The sequence below is a fragment of the Lactuca saligna genome, chromosome 6, assembly GCF_052625555.1.
Source record: "Lactuca saligna cultivar CGN05327 chromosome 6, ASM5262555v1, whole genome shotgun sequence".
Lineage (NCBI taxonomy): Eukaryota > Viridiplantae > Streptophyta > Magnoliopsida > Asterales > Asteraceae > Lactuca > Lactuca saligna.
The window spans coordinates 70197647-70216187 of NC_136422.1; the positions used below are offsets into that span (position 1 = coordinate 70197647).

At 32.2% G+C, this 18541-nt stretch overlaps 1 protein-coding gene across 1 annotated transcript; it reads left to right on the forward strand.

Annotated features, from left to right (window-relative positions):
• The first annotated feature begins 6206 nt into the window (after positions 1–6206).
• On the forward strand, positions 6207–18329 carry LOC145001150 (ARM repeat superfamily protein). Its single transcript, XM_078960497.1, has 29 exons — positions 6207–6526; positions 7699–7772; positions 7890–8012; positions 8160–8317; positions 8413–8457; positions 8596–8674; positions 8763–8836; positions 8940–9046; positions 9114–9500; positions 9593–9794; positions 9880–9954; positions 10036–10379; positions 10460–10640; positions 10740–10932; positions 11026–11362; positions 11447–11627; positions 11709–11849; positions 11936–12611; positions 12725–13185; positions 13275–13411; positions 13515–13696; positions 13906–14265; positions 14342–14467; positions 14546–16281; positions 16376–16655; positions 16745–16975; positions 17051–17569; positions 17653–17815; positions 17901–18329. Exons 2-29 carry the CDS (start codon positions 7704–7706, stop codon positions 18155–18157), a joined length of 7824 nt encoding a protein of 2607 aa, XP_078816623.1. The 5' UTR covers positions 6207–6526; positions 7699–7703; the 3' UTR covers positions 18158–18329.
• The last annotated feature ends 212 nt before the right edge of the window (positions 18330–18541 follow it).

Consider the following 18541-nt stretch of genomic DNA (forward strand, 5'->3'; position numbering starts at 1 on the left):
TTATAGAGCTAGGTGTCGATTCCAGGATTTGATCCTTACGAAGCAAAAACACGCCATCATAAAACTCTCTCTTTCACCCCTTTCGATACATTCCTCCCACAAGCACACACGGGATACACGATCCGCAAAATCCATGATGACAATTCTTCAACTCATAAAATCTGTCGCAACAATACTTGAGGGTAGGCCTAACAATCGTGTCGTGTTCGGGCTGGCAGGTCGCGGGTTGGCGGGTCAAAATATGCTAACCCAAACACGACCAATTTAAATATACAAGTCACGGGTTGGCGGTTTTGGAACAAAAACCCGTATATGACCATTCAACCCATTTATTTATACGGATTCACAGGTTGACGGGTTCATGGGTCAGATTCCATAAATAAAATTGACAATTAAACATGAATAAATTCTTGATGGTTGATACAAACATATATCCGAATTTTAGACACTTAACTACTTAAGTCTTAAACATCTAAATGAAAATTAAAAACATTCATAGAAACATGTTCAAACCAAACATTAATACAAACATAGATAATACTTATTATATAATACTTATTAAATATTGATATTTGATACATAAATACATTTAAAAATAAAAAATATATATATATATTATTAAAAATATAAATGGGTTGGCGGGTCAACCCGTTTATTTGGGCAGAAAAACGAACGACTTCAGGGGTATAATTGGTACGTTTTTTTGCTGTAACAGGTGGCAAAACTCGGTGGTAGCTGCTCCTTTTTGCCTCCTGAAATCACAACAGAAAACACCTCCGGTGGAGGTGTTCTTGATGAACTTCGAACACGAGAGAGGAAGTAAAGAGGAAAGAGGTTTGAGGCTGAACTTTTATAGGTTAAAGGTCTCTAATAGTTCCCTTTTTATACTCTCTTAAAAGCTATCAACTTTCTTCTAGGGTGTACCTTTGGCCATTTTTAGAAGCAACTCTATTCTGAAATAAAGGCTTGTGTTTTCATGAATGAGAGAGTTGAAACAGAGAGATAACACGTGAATTAGATGGAGAAAGAGTGTGCAACCTTCTTAAAGTATTTTGTTGTCCTTCCTTCCATAATTTATGGTACTTCTTTGTTTACTCGTAAAAGTTAATTAACTTCACCTTACCTACATTTGTACTATGAAGCATGATTATTGTGGGGGAAATTAATTCATGGATAGCCCATATCGAGTAAGGGGTGGGGAGGGGTACACATAGATGTTGACTTTAGCTTTAGTCCCTAGTTACTAGTCTTTAAATGGAGTGTTATATGTCAAAAAGTATGATTTGTGTATTCTGATGTTTAAATTTCAAGACTATACACATTCATGTACACACATGTATCCTATACTTTATTTTAATTTGTTATACATTTGTCATATAATATGATAAGGATTATTTGTAGTTTATTATTACATATAACACTTATAATGACTTGGATACTTAAAAAAAAACTTTCACTACAATAACATAATTGTATGCATCTTATTGATTTTATTAGCATATAACTAGTCGTATACGAATAATAACCTATATTAAACGATTCTTATTATAAACTATATTTATATTTATAAGAACATCATACATTAAGTCCTCCGTCAAAACTAGTTACGGTCGTTGATCGACGGAAATCGACCCAATTTTTACAATTGTTACAATTTTTGACAATGAATTAACAACGACCTGACTAGAAAACACCAAATCTACACAAAATGGAGGAAAATAATCAAATTCGTTACACAATATAATGATACTTACATCTACTTCTACAATTGATGGAAATCAAAGAGAATAGGGCAACCATTTGTAATGCTATGTTTTATTTAGTTAGTTAGTTATTTGTTTTAACATTTCTATTTAGTAATAAGAATACAATTATTTTGAAACAATTAAATGCATATGGATAACATTAAAATGAAACTATTGAACAATAAATTTCCTGGTTAACGTTTTATTTTAATTATTTAATATTTTATTAACATAATGAAATTATTGGCAAATAAAGAAAGAAGATTAATTAAAATATCTTTATCCCAAATCCATGGTGAGAGTAAACAAAAGAATGTCTCATCATCTATAAATAGGAAAGGTTGCGAAATATTTCGAAATGACTAAGCCTTGAGATATTCCTTACGTCTACCTTTGTAGGATGTTGAAGGTATTCCTCATTTATTTGGTGATATTGTATTTGTTGACAAGTAAACCAATTAAGTTTCAGAATTTCGAATATGATTTTGGACTGTATTTTTTAGATTTGGATCAAGTTTGATTAATATCTGAGTATCTTTTGATTGAGTTTGACAAACTCGCTTCCATTGGAGGCCGAGTTTAAGTAACATACCGAGTATTTTGGTTGTGTTAGCAAAGTTTTACAACCCTATATGTAATAAAATTTTAAGTTCTAATCTTATAAAAGATGTCGCTATTATCATATGTTCTACATAATTATAGTAATATTTATGATACAAAAAAGTAATTTACTATTTAAGATAAAAAGATGTCTTTATTATCATATGTTGTACGTGATGATAATATTTAAGATAGATAAAAAGATGTTTCTATTATCGTATGTTCTATATAATAATAATATTTAAGGTAAATGTTTTAATTTAATATGAAATTATTATTTAATAGATAATGATTTATTTATTTTTAAAAATTTATATTTATTTTTTATTTTAACCATATAACTTTGTATATGCACAACAACATCAAGTTCTAACCTTATCTTTTATGATATAGTTCAACATAATGATAATATTAACAATCATTTTTATATATGTTATGAAATTATTATATAATTATTAATAACAATGATTTAGTTATTTTTAAAGGAGACATTTTTCTTTCACCATATTCATATTTGAAACTCCAATTAGTTTCCAATTTCTTTCTAATAATGATTATAACTTTATAAGTTATGTTTAACTTAAAGTGTAATTATATATAAACTACATTTTCAAATCTAAATTGTAATCATATATAAACTAAATTTCAATATTAAAATAATATCTTTACTACTACTTATAAAATCATGTGTTTAACTTTTAATATATTATACTTAATTTATTAGTTTTAATATGTTGTTGTATGTAACCATTATCATTTTAAAGCTACAACTTTTGAACAGTTTGGATAAAATACTTAAATTGTTAACTTTAATTATAACATCATAGGTTCAAATTAAAATTAAATTTCAATTCAACTTAAAAAATCTAAAAATATTTCATAAATAGTTAAAAGTGATAAATTGTAGTGTTAAATGCAAAAACTAAATTGTAATATCAAATTAACTAGAATATTTCTTAAACATATTTATATAATCATTAAAAGTTTTCAAATAACTAGCTTAAAATTATTTACAATAACAATAGTTAAAAATAACACTATACAAATGATTATATTGTCACTTTTAAAAACAAAAAACAATGTTTGATATTTTAAATCATTACAATGATATGAATTAAAACGTTAAGCAAATAAATTTTAAAAAATTAATTAACAATAACAACAACTATAAATAACATTAAACCATTTTTATATTTAACTTTATTAACGAGTAACCCGTATGTATAGGTCATTTAAACGACTGAGATTTTGCAATTTTAATATATGTATATATTATCATATAATATGAAATAATCAATATATTATATAAACCTAGTATACAAATTATTATATCAAATTTAACAACAACGTTATTATTATATTTAAGAATACATATATTGTAAAGATTTCAACTATATAGGTGTTTCTGTGTAACGCGCGTGCATTCGCCTAATTATAAACTATAATTGAGGATGCAAGAAAGATGGTATAGAGATTTGATTGCATTTTGTTAAAACTATGTAGTTTTTTATGGTTCTATATCTAATATTAGGTACATAACAACCACATATTTTCCAAGCTATATATATATATATATATATATATATATATTACTATAAATACTAATATTTTACATCATTTTTACCACTATAACAATCATTTAAAAACAATTATCTACTCTCCCAAAATGTATTAAAAAAACTCTCCGAACAAACCTAGTTCTTTTAACACTTCATCTGTAAACATTTTATGCTATGATCCTTTATCATCACCATCTTATCGTCCATAACTAGACACCCCAATCTACTATGCAAACCCAATGCTTGACATTGTTTAATCAATGTAAACCCAATTTCAAATGTCATCACATCAATTTTTTTCAACAAACCTCAACCCATTCCAATGCCAATCCCTATTCCAACCCAACTCAAGTCACTCACTCCTTATAACCAATTTCAACAACAACCCTTACCCATGGTTGTAGAACTCGCTACTCGGCACCTGTTCGGCCGACTACCGAGTAGCGAGTACTCGGGAGTACTCGCGAGTACTCGGATTCGGTAATTCATGTAGAAATATTTTTAAGGAAATTATATATGTCAAAATTATAAGTTAAAAACAATATTTTATTGAAATATATAACAAAATTAGATACATGTGAGTTCACAAAAACTGAGAAACACAAAATGGTCTTACTTCATGAATAATTACTGAAAATTTTAGATATATATGTAGTAATAGTCACAAGTGTGTGTGTTAAATAACAAATCATTAAGTATATTACACATATTAATCACCGAGTTGGACGAGTTTTACAACATTGCTCGCTTGAATAAGCGGTCGATCGGGGAGTACTCGGATTCTGTAACTCGACTCGGTAAGGGGCCGAGTAGCGAGTACTCGGGCGAGTAATCGGCAAACTCGGTGAGTTTTACAACACTGCCCTTACCTTAATATGAACCCCAAAACAAAAATGAAACAAAAAAAACTATAAAACATAAAGGGAAGGACCTGAATAGGTAATAGGTAATGAATCAAGAAAAGAATATTGAACTGGCAAGATTGTAGGTTGACATTTCGGAAGACGCATGTACCAAAAAAGACCAAAAGAGAGTCCAATTTTAGTTTCGTGTTACAAGATCATTTTTGACAATGAATTAACAACGGCCTGATTAGAAAACACCAAATCTACACAAAATAGAGGGAAATAATCAAATTCGTTACACAATATAATGATACTCACATCTACTTCTACAATTAATGAAAAATAAAGTAGAATAGGGCAACATTTGTAACATTATGTTTTATTTAGTTAGTTAGTTATGTGCTTTAACTTTTTTGCCTAGTAATAAGAATACCATTATTTTGAAACAATTAAATGCATATCGATAACATTAAAGTGCTAAAGTTAGGCCCCAATTAATAGATATCTTTCCAGCTCCAAACAGATATTTCTGGTTGAATGGACCGTAAAGACTGTTTGATGTGCACAAAAAATAACTCTTTCCCGGTAAAATATGTCTTTCCCAGAAAGCTCCAAAACCATATATTTCTGGCTAAAAAGACTGGAAAGACAATTATACCCCAAACTTTATGTATTTCTTTCTTGGATTATTAATTTCTTTTAAATAATTATTTTAATTTTTTATTGGATTATTATATATTAATAAATATTATTTTTAATATATAATATTTATGTATTAATTAATACAATTTTATTGGGTTATTATATATTATAATGTATTACTTATAACTATATAATGTTTATATATTAATAAATATTACTTTATTTGATTATTAATTTCTTTTACTTATTTTTTTTTTAAATTCATTTTTATTGGATTAATCCTTTTTATAGACAACACCACCATCATCCTAATATATTTAAAAAAAAATCATCTATCCTACCAATATCAGACATAAACCGGGTCAAGAATCACATGTTGAGTTATAAAAAAAGTTATAATTGTCAGAAGAATAACAACGTAACATCAACTTGAAAAAAACCAACTTACTCGACATTCTATTGGATTTTTAAATGATTATTGTATAATTTTGATTTTCTATGAAAATTTATATATTTTTATAATTATTCAGCAACTTCATCGATCACAATATAAAAAAGTAGGGTAATATTATCATTTTTTCATCATTCAGCACAGTTAATTAAATGTATAATCAAACAATATTGATTTCTTTCTCAGTCACAAAACTTTATCATACAATACTTTTCCGGAATAAACTATCAAACATGACCTTAAATTAGACAGACTAAAATCAGACTTTTTCATACTTAAAATGTTAGAACTTAGAACATTAGTCATAAGACTAATGTTTCCATTGTGGCAGCATTTACGGGTTAAATGTGTCAAACCCGATAATTTGTTTGGAAACCCTTAAACCATTGGGTTGTTTCCTGCTTGCCGCCACACCTCACGAACTCCTTGCTGCCGAGAAGAATATTAGCGGGAAGAGGGAGTAGAAATCGAAGACTACCCTAAGTTGTTGCTTCGACTCTGGCAATTAAGGTGGTGTTTGTCTAAGCTTACTTACGATTACAGCATCGCTTCTCGCTATTTACTTACGATTACAGTATCTCTTCTCGCTATTGCTCCTCACGTCAACTCTCCCTGCTCGCCGTCGCCTCCCCTGTGAAGCCACCGGTCGGAGACCTTCGATAGCTACAACGCACCCAACCCCAGGTTCTATTTTTCTTCCTTTTTTCTGTTTCTGTTTTTTTTTTTCTTTGACTTGCCAATTGATGTTGTTGGTCGATTTCTTTTTTATCCAAAAGGTTTTCTTTTCTTGTGATTTCCTTCACATTCGAAAATTTCTGTAGTGTTCTTTTATTTATTTATTATTATTTTTTTTAATATCAATTGGCAAGTTCAAGTTCTTCTGTGGAATTCTGTTAGGTGATTTATTACTTTCGGTGGTAATTGATTTGCTACTTGTTTGTTGCTACTGATTTGCTACTTGTTTGCTGCTACTGATTTGCTAATTGTGTTTGATGTTCAAATCTATGAAGTCTGATGTATACAGTGTTCTATAAAAGGGAATGTGTTTGCAGGCAAGCTGTTTGATCAAATGCCTGAGAGGGATAGCACTTTATTAATATGCATGTGTTTTTATGTTCCTTTCAATAAAAGAATGAAATGTTAATTTCAACCGTGTTTGAGAAAATGCATGAACTAAAAGATGTTCCAGATACCACCATTGCCATTTACAACCAGACCTGGTAGCATGAGTTTAGGTCACCATATGTTAGGGACGATTCTAATCCTCCTTTTAGTGTGTATTTTGGCTCATTGTAATTAGAGCTTTCACACTTAACTTTATTAACTCTGTTCTAAACGTAAATGGTTTGGTCACGAAAAACCAATATATATATATATATATATATATATATATATATATATATATATATATATATATATATATATTTCCACGAATGGGGTGATTCAATTAGACTAAACATGTTGATTCAATTAGAGAGAACCTTATTGCTATATGCAGATTTAATAGATATTTTTTGATGTTTTGCTGTAAAAAACACATAATGATGGCATAAGATTTTTTTTACCAGGATCGAGAATTGATAGCTGGTTGGTTTTAAATGTTTTTTTGTTAGTTAAAAGCATTTTGTATTTGAAAACTTGGTAAACTTGTTTGTAGCACACAAGAGTAGAAGTGTCCACAGGAAAACAAAAATACATCTTGTGGTTTAGATTCAAGATACATGACTGAAATTGTTCCTCTTTGAATTCTTATGATTGGCTCCCTAACCTTTTGGGTTCATGATTGCATACTATTCCTATCCTCCAAGTTCAATAAAATAAACACTCTGTATGTACTATTTTTGTTTCAATTACAGAGATAATGGCGACACAGTCACATGCCCAGGCAGTTAAGTCTTTGAACAAGGGAGCTGGAAGAAGACGCTTTGTGGTATGCTTTACTTTTCAAGTTTTAAATATTTATAAAGATATAACACTACTTAATGGATATCGCAATGAAATTGGTTACATTATATCTTTGACATTGAATATATATTTGTGTTTACAGTTCAAGACATTCTCTCAACGAATTGAAGATATTGATGTTGATGTTTTTCGAAGTCTTGATCCCCTCAAGCCTGAACCCTCTGAAGGCTCATCTTTTTTCCGCGATTGCCTTGTTGAATGGAGGGTATGTTTATGTTATTGTTATCTCCAGACAAACTGTAATTCAGCTTTATAGTGATTTTGGCATCAGAAAAAACATTATACAGAGAAATATTTTAACTTTTTTCTTTGTTTATCTAATTAATTTTCTCTCATGCATCTACACATCTAGGAACTTAACACGGCTGAGGATTTTATATCGTTTTATGAGGAAATGCTGCCATTGGTACAAACATTACCACAGATCATCTTACAAAAGGAGCTTATAGTCTCACAACTTCTTTCTAGATTGGATATGAAAGGGAGATTATCTCTAGAGCCTATCCTCAGGTATTGCTTCATTTTATTTATTTATTCTGTTTGCATCTCTAATCTCTATTATTAATTTTATCTTAACATCTTGTAATTATAAATGTTTTATGCAGGTTAATTGCAGCGTTATCTCGAGATATCTTGGAGGACTTTATACCGTGAGTTCATATCTTTTGATATTTTTGATTATAGTTCACACCCTTTATCGTACACCTTTCCAGTATTGTTTCTTATGGACATATGATATATAATTGGTCTTTAGTTTATATTTACTCTCATATCCTGGATCTCTACAGCTTTCTTCAAAGGGTTGCAGATTCCATGGTTTTGCTTCTTAGTAGTGGTGCTGATAGGGAATCGGAAATTATTGAGCAGGTCTAATTCGTAATTTTGGTGGTGTTATCGATTTTATATCAATCAATACAATAAACAAGAAAGTTACAATGTGGTTTTTGGTATGCAGATTTTTACATCCTGGTCATGCATTATGATGTATCTACAGAAATATTTAATGAGAGATGTTGTCCATGTCCTCAAGTAAGTAGGATCACTTTTCATGTTAAAAATCTTGTATATGATGTCTATATTTGGCATATCATGTTGAAAATTGCCTAACATGGTCTTCATTTATTTCTTTCAGAGTTACAACTAAAATGAGGTTCTATCCGAAAGATTACATTCAGGAATTTATGGCCGAAGCTGCATCTTTTTTGTTGAGGAATGCACCTATTGAGCAGCTTAGCAGAGGTAAAGCCTCATGGGAACTTTCTATCTGTGAAATACCTTATAATAACTTGTTGATTTCACTTTACAGGTATCAAGAAGATCATCTCAGAAGTGGTGTCAAAACCATTGGAAGCTAGAAAGTCTGGAGCCAGTGCTTTGTTGTTTTATGTCATGAAAGGATTTTCATCAAAGCTGCATTCCAGAGCTGAAAAAGTGATTCGGTTATTGCTTCACAGTGAAATTATTGAAAGTGGTGACAAAGACTCTGAAGGGTCGAATCCAGTTGTTGAAGTTTTGATCACAGTCTTTCAACGGTTATGTGAAGAGCTGCATTCTTCAGAGTTGAAATTGTTGTTGCAATGTGAAAGAGAGGAAATATATAAATCCATTTCTAGTGGACACTCACTTCATTTAACTCATCTTTTGTCCCTGTTTGTTTCCACTATGGAAATTGATAATGTGCACAAGATAATAGGTAAGAATAAGATTAGTGTAGTCTCCTTTTGGTTGATCTCTCTTTCTTTTCCTTATGGAAAACACTTGGTTGACCATCTTTGACTTTTGCAGAATTCGAACCAGTGCTTGAGCTAGCTAAATTACTTATCGAGACTTTTATCTTGCTGAAGAAAGACGAATCCTCTGAATTAATCGACAAAATTCTGCAGCTTTTGATTTGCATTCTTGATGGTCTTCATACTGGTAATCATGTCACAGCTCTTACTGAATTATCCACACAATGGGCTCCTATATTTGAGATGAGAAATAAGAGGTATTTGGCATGTTTTTTTTGTATGCAATTTGGTTGTATTCTGATTCTACTAGTTTTCTTTTAACTTGACATATTATGGTTGCAGTTTTTTAAGCTTCATTAAGAAGCTTTTATTAAAAGACCCCTTCATACTCCAGACTTTCAGAACTAGTATCATAAGGTAAACTAAAGTTAATGACTTTGTAGTGTTGTTGTAGTGGATTCTGTTTACTTGTTTTAATTTACACAATTGTTTTTTCAGTGTGTTGACTGATTTAATTTCGACCATGGAGGATGAAGCTATGTACATGTTTATCAAGTTCTTTGAGAAACTACAATCATTAAAAAGTTGTCTATTGGAAGAGAAATCCAGAGAGGAAATTTCAAGAATATGTATTTTTCTCAAGGAACAAATTAATTGCTGGATTGGGAAGATTAATGATGCTGCACATAAAGATCCATCTTTTGTGGAGTTTAGTGGTACAGATTTAGGTCAAATGTGGGGAACTGTTACATGTTATTCTTACATGGAAGATTTCCAAGCTAATCCCACTTTACTTATCGACTTTGTAGAAGCCATTGACCGACTTCTGATGGTCAACTCTGGTATGACATTTTGTTGTCTTTTAAAAACTTGTGACAAGTTCTTTATTTGGAGTTAATGGTTCATGTAATGTATTTTTCAGAGACAATTGGGGAATTGCCTAGAAGGACTTGGGAAACCTTAATTGGAGCTGGCTTAGTTTCTTATCAGAAATTGGGCTTCAGTCAACCACCAGTGGATAAATTCTTGTATTTTGCTAAAAAATACAAATCTTCCATCCATATATTGTCTGCTGTTGCTGATTTCTTGGATTCATTTGATGCGTATGTTGATCTTACCCTTTTACCCTTTCCAATTTTATAGCTTATATGACTTTATTTTGTGCTATAACTCACATCCTCTTGTTTTTACTCTCTTTTCAGGTCTACCACTTTAGCAGATGGAAAGTATCACCCAGAGTTAGACAAGGGCAAAACTGTCGATGCGTTTGATATATTTTCTGAAAATTTATGTCACTCTGACAAACGAATCCGTCTTTTCACCCTAAGAATCTTATGTCACTATGAATCTCTGATTTCTGAGAGTATGATGATTGATGATGTTCAGAGTGAAAACGTATGTTCCCTTTTCTTGCCTTTGTCTGAATATATTATTACAATTTTCTTTATTCTAGTCTGATTATTGTTTTTCATATTCTTTTTATCCTAGGTTCTTCATTCATTGCTTGCGATTGAAGCAACTTCTCTTTCTATAGCTACTAGTAGGAAAGTTATTCTATTTATAACAAAGATACAAATGGATCTCTCTGCTGAAAGGATACACAATGCTTATATACCCCTTGTTTTCAATGCTATTATTGGCATATACCACAACCAGTTCAATTATCTATGGAATCCAGCTATGGAATGCTTTGCTGTTTTAGTTAGCAAGTATAATAAGCTGGTGTGGGATTTATGCATGCTGTATTTAGAAAAATCAGTGTCTAACTTCATATCACATCAAGAACATTCTAGAGACAACACCGAATCATCTGAAAATCCTGATGGTATGTTTTTTGTTTTTTTTTTTCTAAAGCTGTCATTCTATGATTCTATCCAACTCTGTAATTGACATTATATGTTGATTTCAGATCTGTTTACTTCTTTCAATGCGTTTGTGGGTCCTTCTTTTGATGACCTGGCATCCCCAACTGTTTTGTCATTGTTGATCAAGTCTTTACAATTAGTATCAGCTGTTGTGGAATCAAAGTCACGTCAAGTTATACCTTTGTTCTTAAAATTTTTGGGCTATGAGGTTGATGATCTGTCAAGGTAGTTCTTCTAGATTCATTACTTTTAAATGGATTAATCTTTTTTTTCTTTGATATGCAATTTCTTTCGTGTTTGTTGCAGTGTGAGATCGTATAATTTGGAAGCTTCTAAAGGAAAAAGTTGGAAGGGTGTTCTTGAAGAATGGTTAAACTTGCTAAAATCATTGCACAATCCAAAGTCTTTCTATAGGAGCCAATTTCTCAAGGAGGTTTTACAATATAGGTTGTTATAGCATTACATGATGGTTTACAAAAAATTAAAAAAACTCTTAAAAGTTTATTTTTTAATGCGTATTAATGTGTTTTCAGGTTGCTAGATGAGAATGAACCTGAATTGCAGTTGAAGGTTCTTGATTGTCTATTGAATTGGAAAGACGAATATCTACTCCCATATGGTCAACATCTGAGAAATCTGGTCAACCCCAAGACTCTGAGAGACGAACTCACAAGATGGAGTTTATCTAGGGAATCAGAGTTAGTTAATGAAAAACACAGAGATTCTCTTGTGCCACTTGTCATTCGTATTCTTGTCCCAAAAGTGAGAAAGTTAAAAACACTTGCTTCTAGAAAGGCTGCAAGCATGCATCACAGGAAAGCAGTTATTGGGTTTCTAGCTGAGCTTGACATCAATGAGCTTCCTCTATTTTTTGCTTTGTTAATAAAGCCTTTACAAACGGGTTCATCGGGTGTTGATGAGGTGGATGAGTTGCTTTGGAGTACACCAAAAGCTTCTGATAGTTTTGATTCTTCGGGTGTTTTGAAACATTTTACAATGGATAACATCAAGTCACTATCTTCAAAGAAAATATATGGGTTTCTACATGTGACTGAAGAAATTCTTGGAGTTTTTGATGAGTCACGTATAAAACCTGTTCTTGATACATTAATGGGAAGTGTTGTTCGCATATTAGCCAGCTGTGCAGGAAGTATGGAGGGGATTGAGTGTGTAGATGAGGAGGAAAGTGGAGCAGAAAAGCAATCCATGGTATTATTTATGTTATACTTGTGGAAGGAATGGAATGGGTCATTCCATTCCATTTGAATGAAACTTGTTAATATATTTAGAGACTCATCCTAATAAATGTTTCTTTTTTGCAGACGAGTTTGGCCCCTAAACACTTCAAAGATTTAAGATCTTTATGCCTAAAAATCATATCTTTGGTGCTGAATAAATTCGAGAACCATGATTTCAGTTTGGAATTTTGGGACATCTTTTTTTCAGCTTTAAAACCATTAATTGATGGTTTCAAGCAAGAAGGAGCCAGCAGTGATAAGCCAAGTTCACTCTTTGTTTGTTTTGTTGCTATGAGTAGAAGCCCAAAACTCGTGTCACTTTTTCACAGAGCAAAGAATCTTGTCCCTGATATATTCTCAATTCTAACAATCACAACAGCTTCAGAAGCCATTATATCATGTGTTCTTAGATTCATTGAGAATCTTCTTAATCTTGAGATTGAAATGGAAAGTAGTGATACTGATGTGAAAGGAATTCTTCTTCCTAACATCGATACACTTGTCTGCAGCTTGCATCACCTTTTCACATCCAAAACTACCAACAGGTATATTATTGTCTCTGCTTCTTTTAATTCTTTTTGTATATATACAATTATATCCCCTCTACTTCTGCTAACTTAAATTGCTTTTGTAGAAAATCTTTAAAATATCCTGGGGGAAGAGAGCTTAACATTTTCAAGCTACTACCTGATTATATCAAAGATCCTTCACTTGGGAAAAAATTTGTTGATATTTTGCTTCCATCTTTGACCAAGAAACATCATGACTGGGGTTAGTAATAGACTAATAGTATATCTTTCTAATCGGCATTGTAATTTCTTGTTTCTTTCTAGTTAAATCATCCTTCTAACTTATTATATATTTTTTTATACAGATTCATGTGTGGAGACTTTGCGTGTCATTCAGAAAATGGTACCAATGTTGGGAAATGAAGGCAGTTCAAGAATCTTGAAAACTATTTCTCCACTTCTTATTCATGCTACAACAGAGGTTCGGTTGGCTATTTGTGATATCCTTGATGCCCTTTCTGAAAGTGACCCTTCTGTACTCAATGTGGTAATAATACAGTCTCTTCCTGCTCTTTTTTTTCATTATAATTTTTTAAGATTGGTTTATCCACACAAGTTTTTAAAATTCCAAGTCTAAAGGTTCACATACTTTCATTTCTTTCTATTACAACATAGTGCTTTGAAAAGTTTATACACTTTCAGATTTGTTTTATTAGGATTTGTAAAACCTATTGAATACTAACATTATATTTGCAGGCAAAACTTCTTAGGGAATTCAATGCTGTATCTCCCATGGAGCTAGATGTTCTTGATTATGATGTCATAATTGGTGCTTATGAGAAAATCAACATTGAATTCTTCTGCAATGCTCAAGCAGATCAATCACTAGCTATCTTGTCACATTGTGTACATGACATGTCATCTCAAGACTTGCTTTTGAGAGACAGTGCATATAGGCTTTTGCTTATGTTTCTTGATTTCTGTGAAAAGATCCTCAATGGTGAGTTGGAAACTAACATGGGGAAGTGGTCTGAAGCATCCATTCAGAACATTGTGAATTACTTCTTTCTAAAGTACATGGGGGAAGCCATGGACAAAGAAACTTCTGTTAAAAAGGTAAATAACTTGATTTATATTTCTTGTTATATTTATATTTATAATTTTTTTATTTGTTTATTGCTGCTATTTACAGGTGTGGATGGATTTACTACGAGAAATGGTGTTGAAGCTTCCTAATGTGTTTAACCTAGAATCATATCAAGTTCTTCGTAGTGAAGATGCAGAAAAGGACTTCTTTAACAATATTGTCCACTTACAGGTTAGTAGGTTGATACATAAACAGACTTGTTAAAACTTAAAATTACCGAAATACCCTTTTAACTTTTTATGAATACAGAAACATAGGAGGGCAAGGGCGTTATCGCGATTAAGTGGGGTTGTTCAATCTGGCCATTTATCAGATGTAGTTACAAACAAAGTTATAGTCCCTCTCTTATTCAATATGTTACTTGAAGTAAAAGATGGAAAAGGAGAACATCTTAGAAACTCTTGCATTGAAGCTCTTGCATCTGTTTCTGGTTCCATGGAATGGAAACAATACTATGCACTTTTGAACAGATGCTTTCGGGAGCTTAAACTGAAACAAGACAAACAGAAGCTTTTCTTACGACTTATTTGTGCTATTCTAGATCACTATCATTTTTCATCTGATGAAGATCATCATTCTGATATACAAAGCTGTCTTCAAGAAAACGTTCTTCCCAAAATACAGAAGTTGTTGACTTTTGATACTGATAAAGTCAATGTCAATATAAGTCTTGTAGCACTCAAGCTATTGAAACTACTTCCTGGAAATATATTGGAGCTTCAACTTCCAACTATACTTCATCGTGTTTCGAATTTTTTAAAAGATCGTTTAGATAGTGTTCGTGATGAAGCAAGATCTGCTCTTTCTGCTTGTTTGAAGGAATTAGGGTTAGAATATCTTCAGTTCATGGTCAACATCTTGAGGTCAACGTTAAAAAGAGGATTTGAGCTTCATGTTCTTGGATATACACTCAACTTCATACTCTCAAAAAGCTTATCGGGTCCCGTTTCCGGGAAATTGGATTATTGTTTAGAGGAGATTCTTTCTGTTGCTGAAAATGACATTCTTGGTGATGTTTCTGAAGAGAAAGACGTTGAACAGATTGCTTCGAAAATGAAGGAGACAAGAAAAAAGAAGTCATTTGAAACCCTAAAGCTGATTGCTCAAAATGTCACGTTCAAAACCCATGCCTTGAAGCTGATGTCACCTGTGACACGTCATCTACAGAAACAGTTGACCCCAAAATTGAAGTCAAAATTGGAAACCATGTTGCAACATATTGCTTCAGGCATTGAATGTAACCCAACTGTAAACCACAAAGACATTCTTATATTCGTTTATGGCCTCATTGACGATGGTTTGAAGGGAAATTCAAATGCTGATGTCAGCAGTACAAAAAGTACACGTGGTGGCCCACAATGTTCCCATCTCATTACAATCTTTGCACTTGGTATTCTCCATAATCGAATCAAGAAAATGAAACTTAAAGAAAACGAAGAGGAAGTGTTGTCATTGTTAGACCCTTTTGTTGGATTGTTATGCAGTTGCTTAAGCTCAAAGTATGAAGATATTACATCTACAGCTATTCGATGTCTTTCACTTGTTGTCAAAATCCCTCTTCCATCTCTTCATTCACAAGCAGATAATATAAAAACTGCACTTTTTGTTATCCTTCATGGCTCTGTGAATGCAAGCAGCCCATTGGCTGAATCTTGCATGAGGCTTTTGACTGTGCTTTTGAAAAGTACAAGCATCACACTTTCTTCTGACCAAATGCATATGCTGCTTCAGTTTCCACTCTTTGTTGATCTTGAAAGAAACCCTTCTTTTGTTGCACTTTCTTTATTGAAAGCGATTGTGAATAGAAAAGTTGTGGTTCCTGAAATATATGATCTTGCTAAACAAGTTGCAGAGTTAATGGTGACAAGTCAAGTGGAACCAGTTCGCAAGAAATGCAGTCAGATTTTCTTACAGTTTTTGCTCGATTATTCTCTTTCACAGAAACGATTGCAACAGCATCTTGATTTCTTGCTTTCAAATCTAAGGTAAGAATGAGGATTGAGGCCTAATAATGTTTAATTAAGCCATGTTTGTAGTGTTCTTGATCTAAAAGAAAAGAGATGTTTTTGTTTGTTGTAGGTATGAGCATTCAACTGGAAGAGAAGCTGTGCTTGAAATGCTTCATGCTATTATCATGAAGTTTCCACCACAAGTTGTGAATGAGCAATCACAGACTTTGTTTCTTCAACTGGTTGTTTGTTTAGTGAATGATTCTGAGAAAAAAGTCAGGTTGATGACTGGAGCTGCTATAAAGCTTTTGATTGGTCGAGTCACCCCACAAAGTCTTCATTCTATTTTGGAGTACACTTTGTCTTGGTATTCAGGAGAGAAACAGGGGTTATGGAGTGCTGCAGCTCAGGTAAACTTACACTCTTCATTCTTCCCCTCAAGTGTGTGTGAGAGAGAATGGATTAATGAATTATGTGTTTTATTGTTATTTATAAACAGGTGTTGGGATTATTGGTGGAAGTAATGAAGAAAGGGTTTGTGAAACATATTGATGTTATTTTTCCAGTAATGAGACACATATTTCCATCAGCTGTAAACATCTTGAAAAGTGATGATAATCATCAAGATCCTTCTACAGTTCCCCTATGGAAAGAAGCTTACTATTCTCTCGTTTTGTTTGAGAAGATTCTAGTTCAATTTCCAGAATTATGCTTAGGGAAAGATCTTGAGGTACACTTATTTTACATTTTGTTCCTTTAGGGTTTATATTAACAATTTTGTTATTTATTTTTGTTTATTATATAGGATGTATGGGAAATAATCTGTGAGTTGTTGCTGCATCCACACATTTGGCTAAGAAACATCTCAAATCGCTTAATAGCATTCTACTTCACAACACTAACAGAGGCCAATAGAAAAAATAATGAAAAATGGATTGGAGATTTTTTCTTAATGAGACCGAGTCGACTCTTTCTACTTTCTGTCTCTTTCTGCTCTCAACTAAAAGCATCACTCACTGATGACTCAGCCAACAACTATCTCAGACACAATATCGTTTTTGCAATTCTTGGATTGCATTCGATTTTGGGTCAACAAAAGGAGGCTCAAGTGTTTTGGTCAACTCTTCAACAGAAGGATGAAGAGATTCTTATAAAAGCTTTTATGATTCTTGATCCAAGAAAAGGGAGGAGTATGTTTGCATCTATTGCTTCTGGTCTTGATGGTTGTAGTGATGTGGAGAAGTGTGAGCTTCTTTGCTATTTGCTTATCTCCTCTTTGCTTAAAAAGATGGGAAAAATCGCACTTGATATGGAGGAAATTCAGGTTAGTATGACATTTTTGAAATTCTTTATCTTTTCTTTGAGTTTCTTATCCACATGATAATTAATTGTAAACTATTTGTATAGATGAGAATCGTCTTTGATAGTTTTAGACAAATATCACCAAAAATCCTCAAGAACATTGAAATTCTAGAACAATCTGATAAGAAAGATGGTGGGACTTACGCTTATCAAGTGCTCCTTCCTTTATACAAAATCTGCGAAGGATTTGCTGGGAAGGTTATTTCAGGTAAGTTTTGTTGTCAAGTTTTCAGTTGCTTTTTTTGTGTTTCCTGTTTTACCCCTTGTGAAGTATTTATGTGGTGTTGTTGCAGATGAAGTGAAGCAGTTTGCACAAGAGGTGAGAGATAGCATAAGGGATGCAATTGGGGTGCAGAATTTTGTACAAGTGTACAGCATGGCAAGGAAGAATTTGAAGGCGAAAAGGGATAAGAGAAGACAAAGTGAAAAAGTCATGGCTGTTGTTAACCCTATGAGGAATGCCAAGAGGAAGCTTAGAATTGCAGCCAAACATAAAGTGAACAAGAAAAGGAAAATAATGACAATGAAGTTTGGAAGATGGACGCAGTAATTAATTAATTTATTTGTTAGCAAACACAATTTTGAAGGTTTTGTAGGGTGTGAAGAGCAATTTGTAAATGTTCAAGGATATAGTAGTGTTATTGCAATTCTGTTTTAGATCTTGCTTGTTTTATGTTGACATACAATATGTTTTACATGAACATTTAGAACTTTTTTGATAAGCTATTGAGTTTGGTAAGAGGCTAAGTTTGACTCGGTCAGATTTAGATTTAATATTACAATTAGAAGCTTTGATTTGGTAATATAGCCTATGATATGCCTCTTATTGGTTTGATAAAAGTCTGATAAAATGTTGAGTTTGATTTAATCAAAAATTTATGTGGGTAAGGCAATATGATAAGCATCTAAGCGAGCTTATATCATGGCGACATAT

Excerpts from the sequence above, each read along its gene's own strand:
- LOC145001150 (XM_078960497.1), top strand. The coding sequence starts at position 7,704 with ATGGCGACACAGTCACATGCCCAGGCAGTTAAGTCTTTGAACAAGGGA. Across the intron at positions 8,837-8,939 it reads GATGTTGTCCATGTCCTCAA|AGTTACAACTAAAATGAGGT; the intron begins GTAAGTAGGATC and ends TATTTCTTTCAG. Across the intron at positions 10,641-10,739 it reads TTCTTGGATTCATTTGATGC|GTCTACCACTTTAGCAGATG; the intron begins GTATGTTGATCT and ends CTCTCTTTTCAG.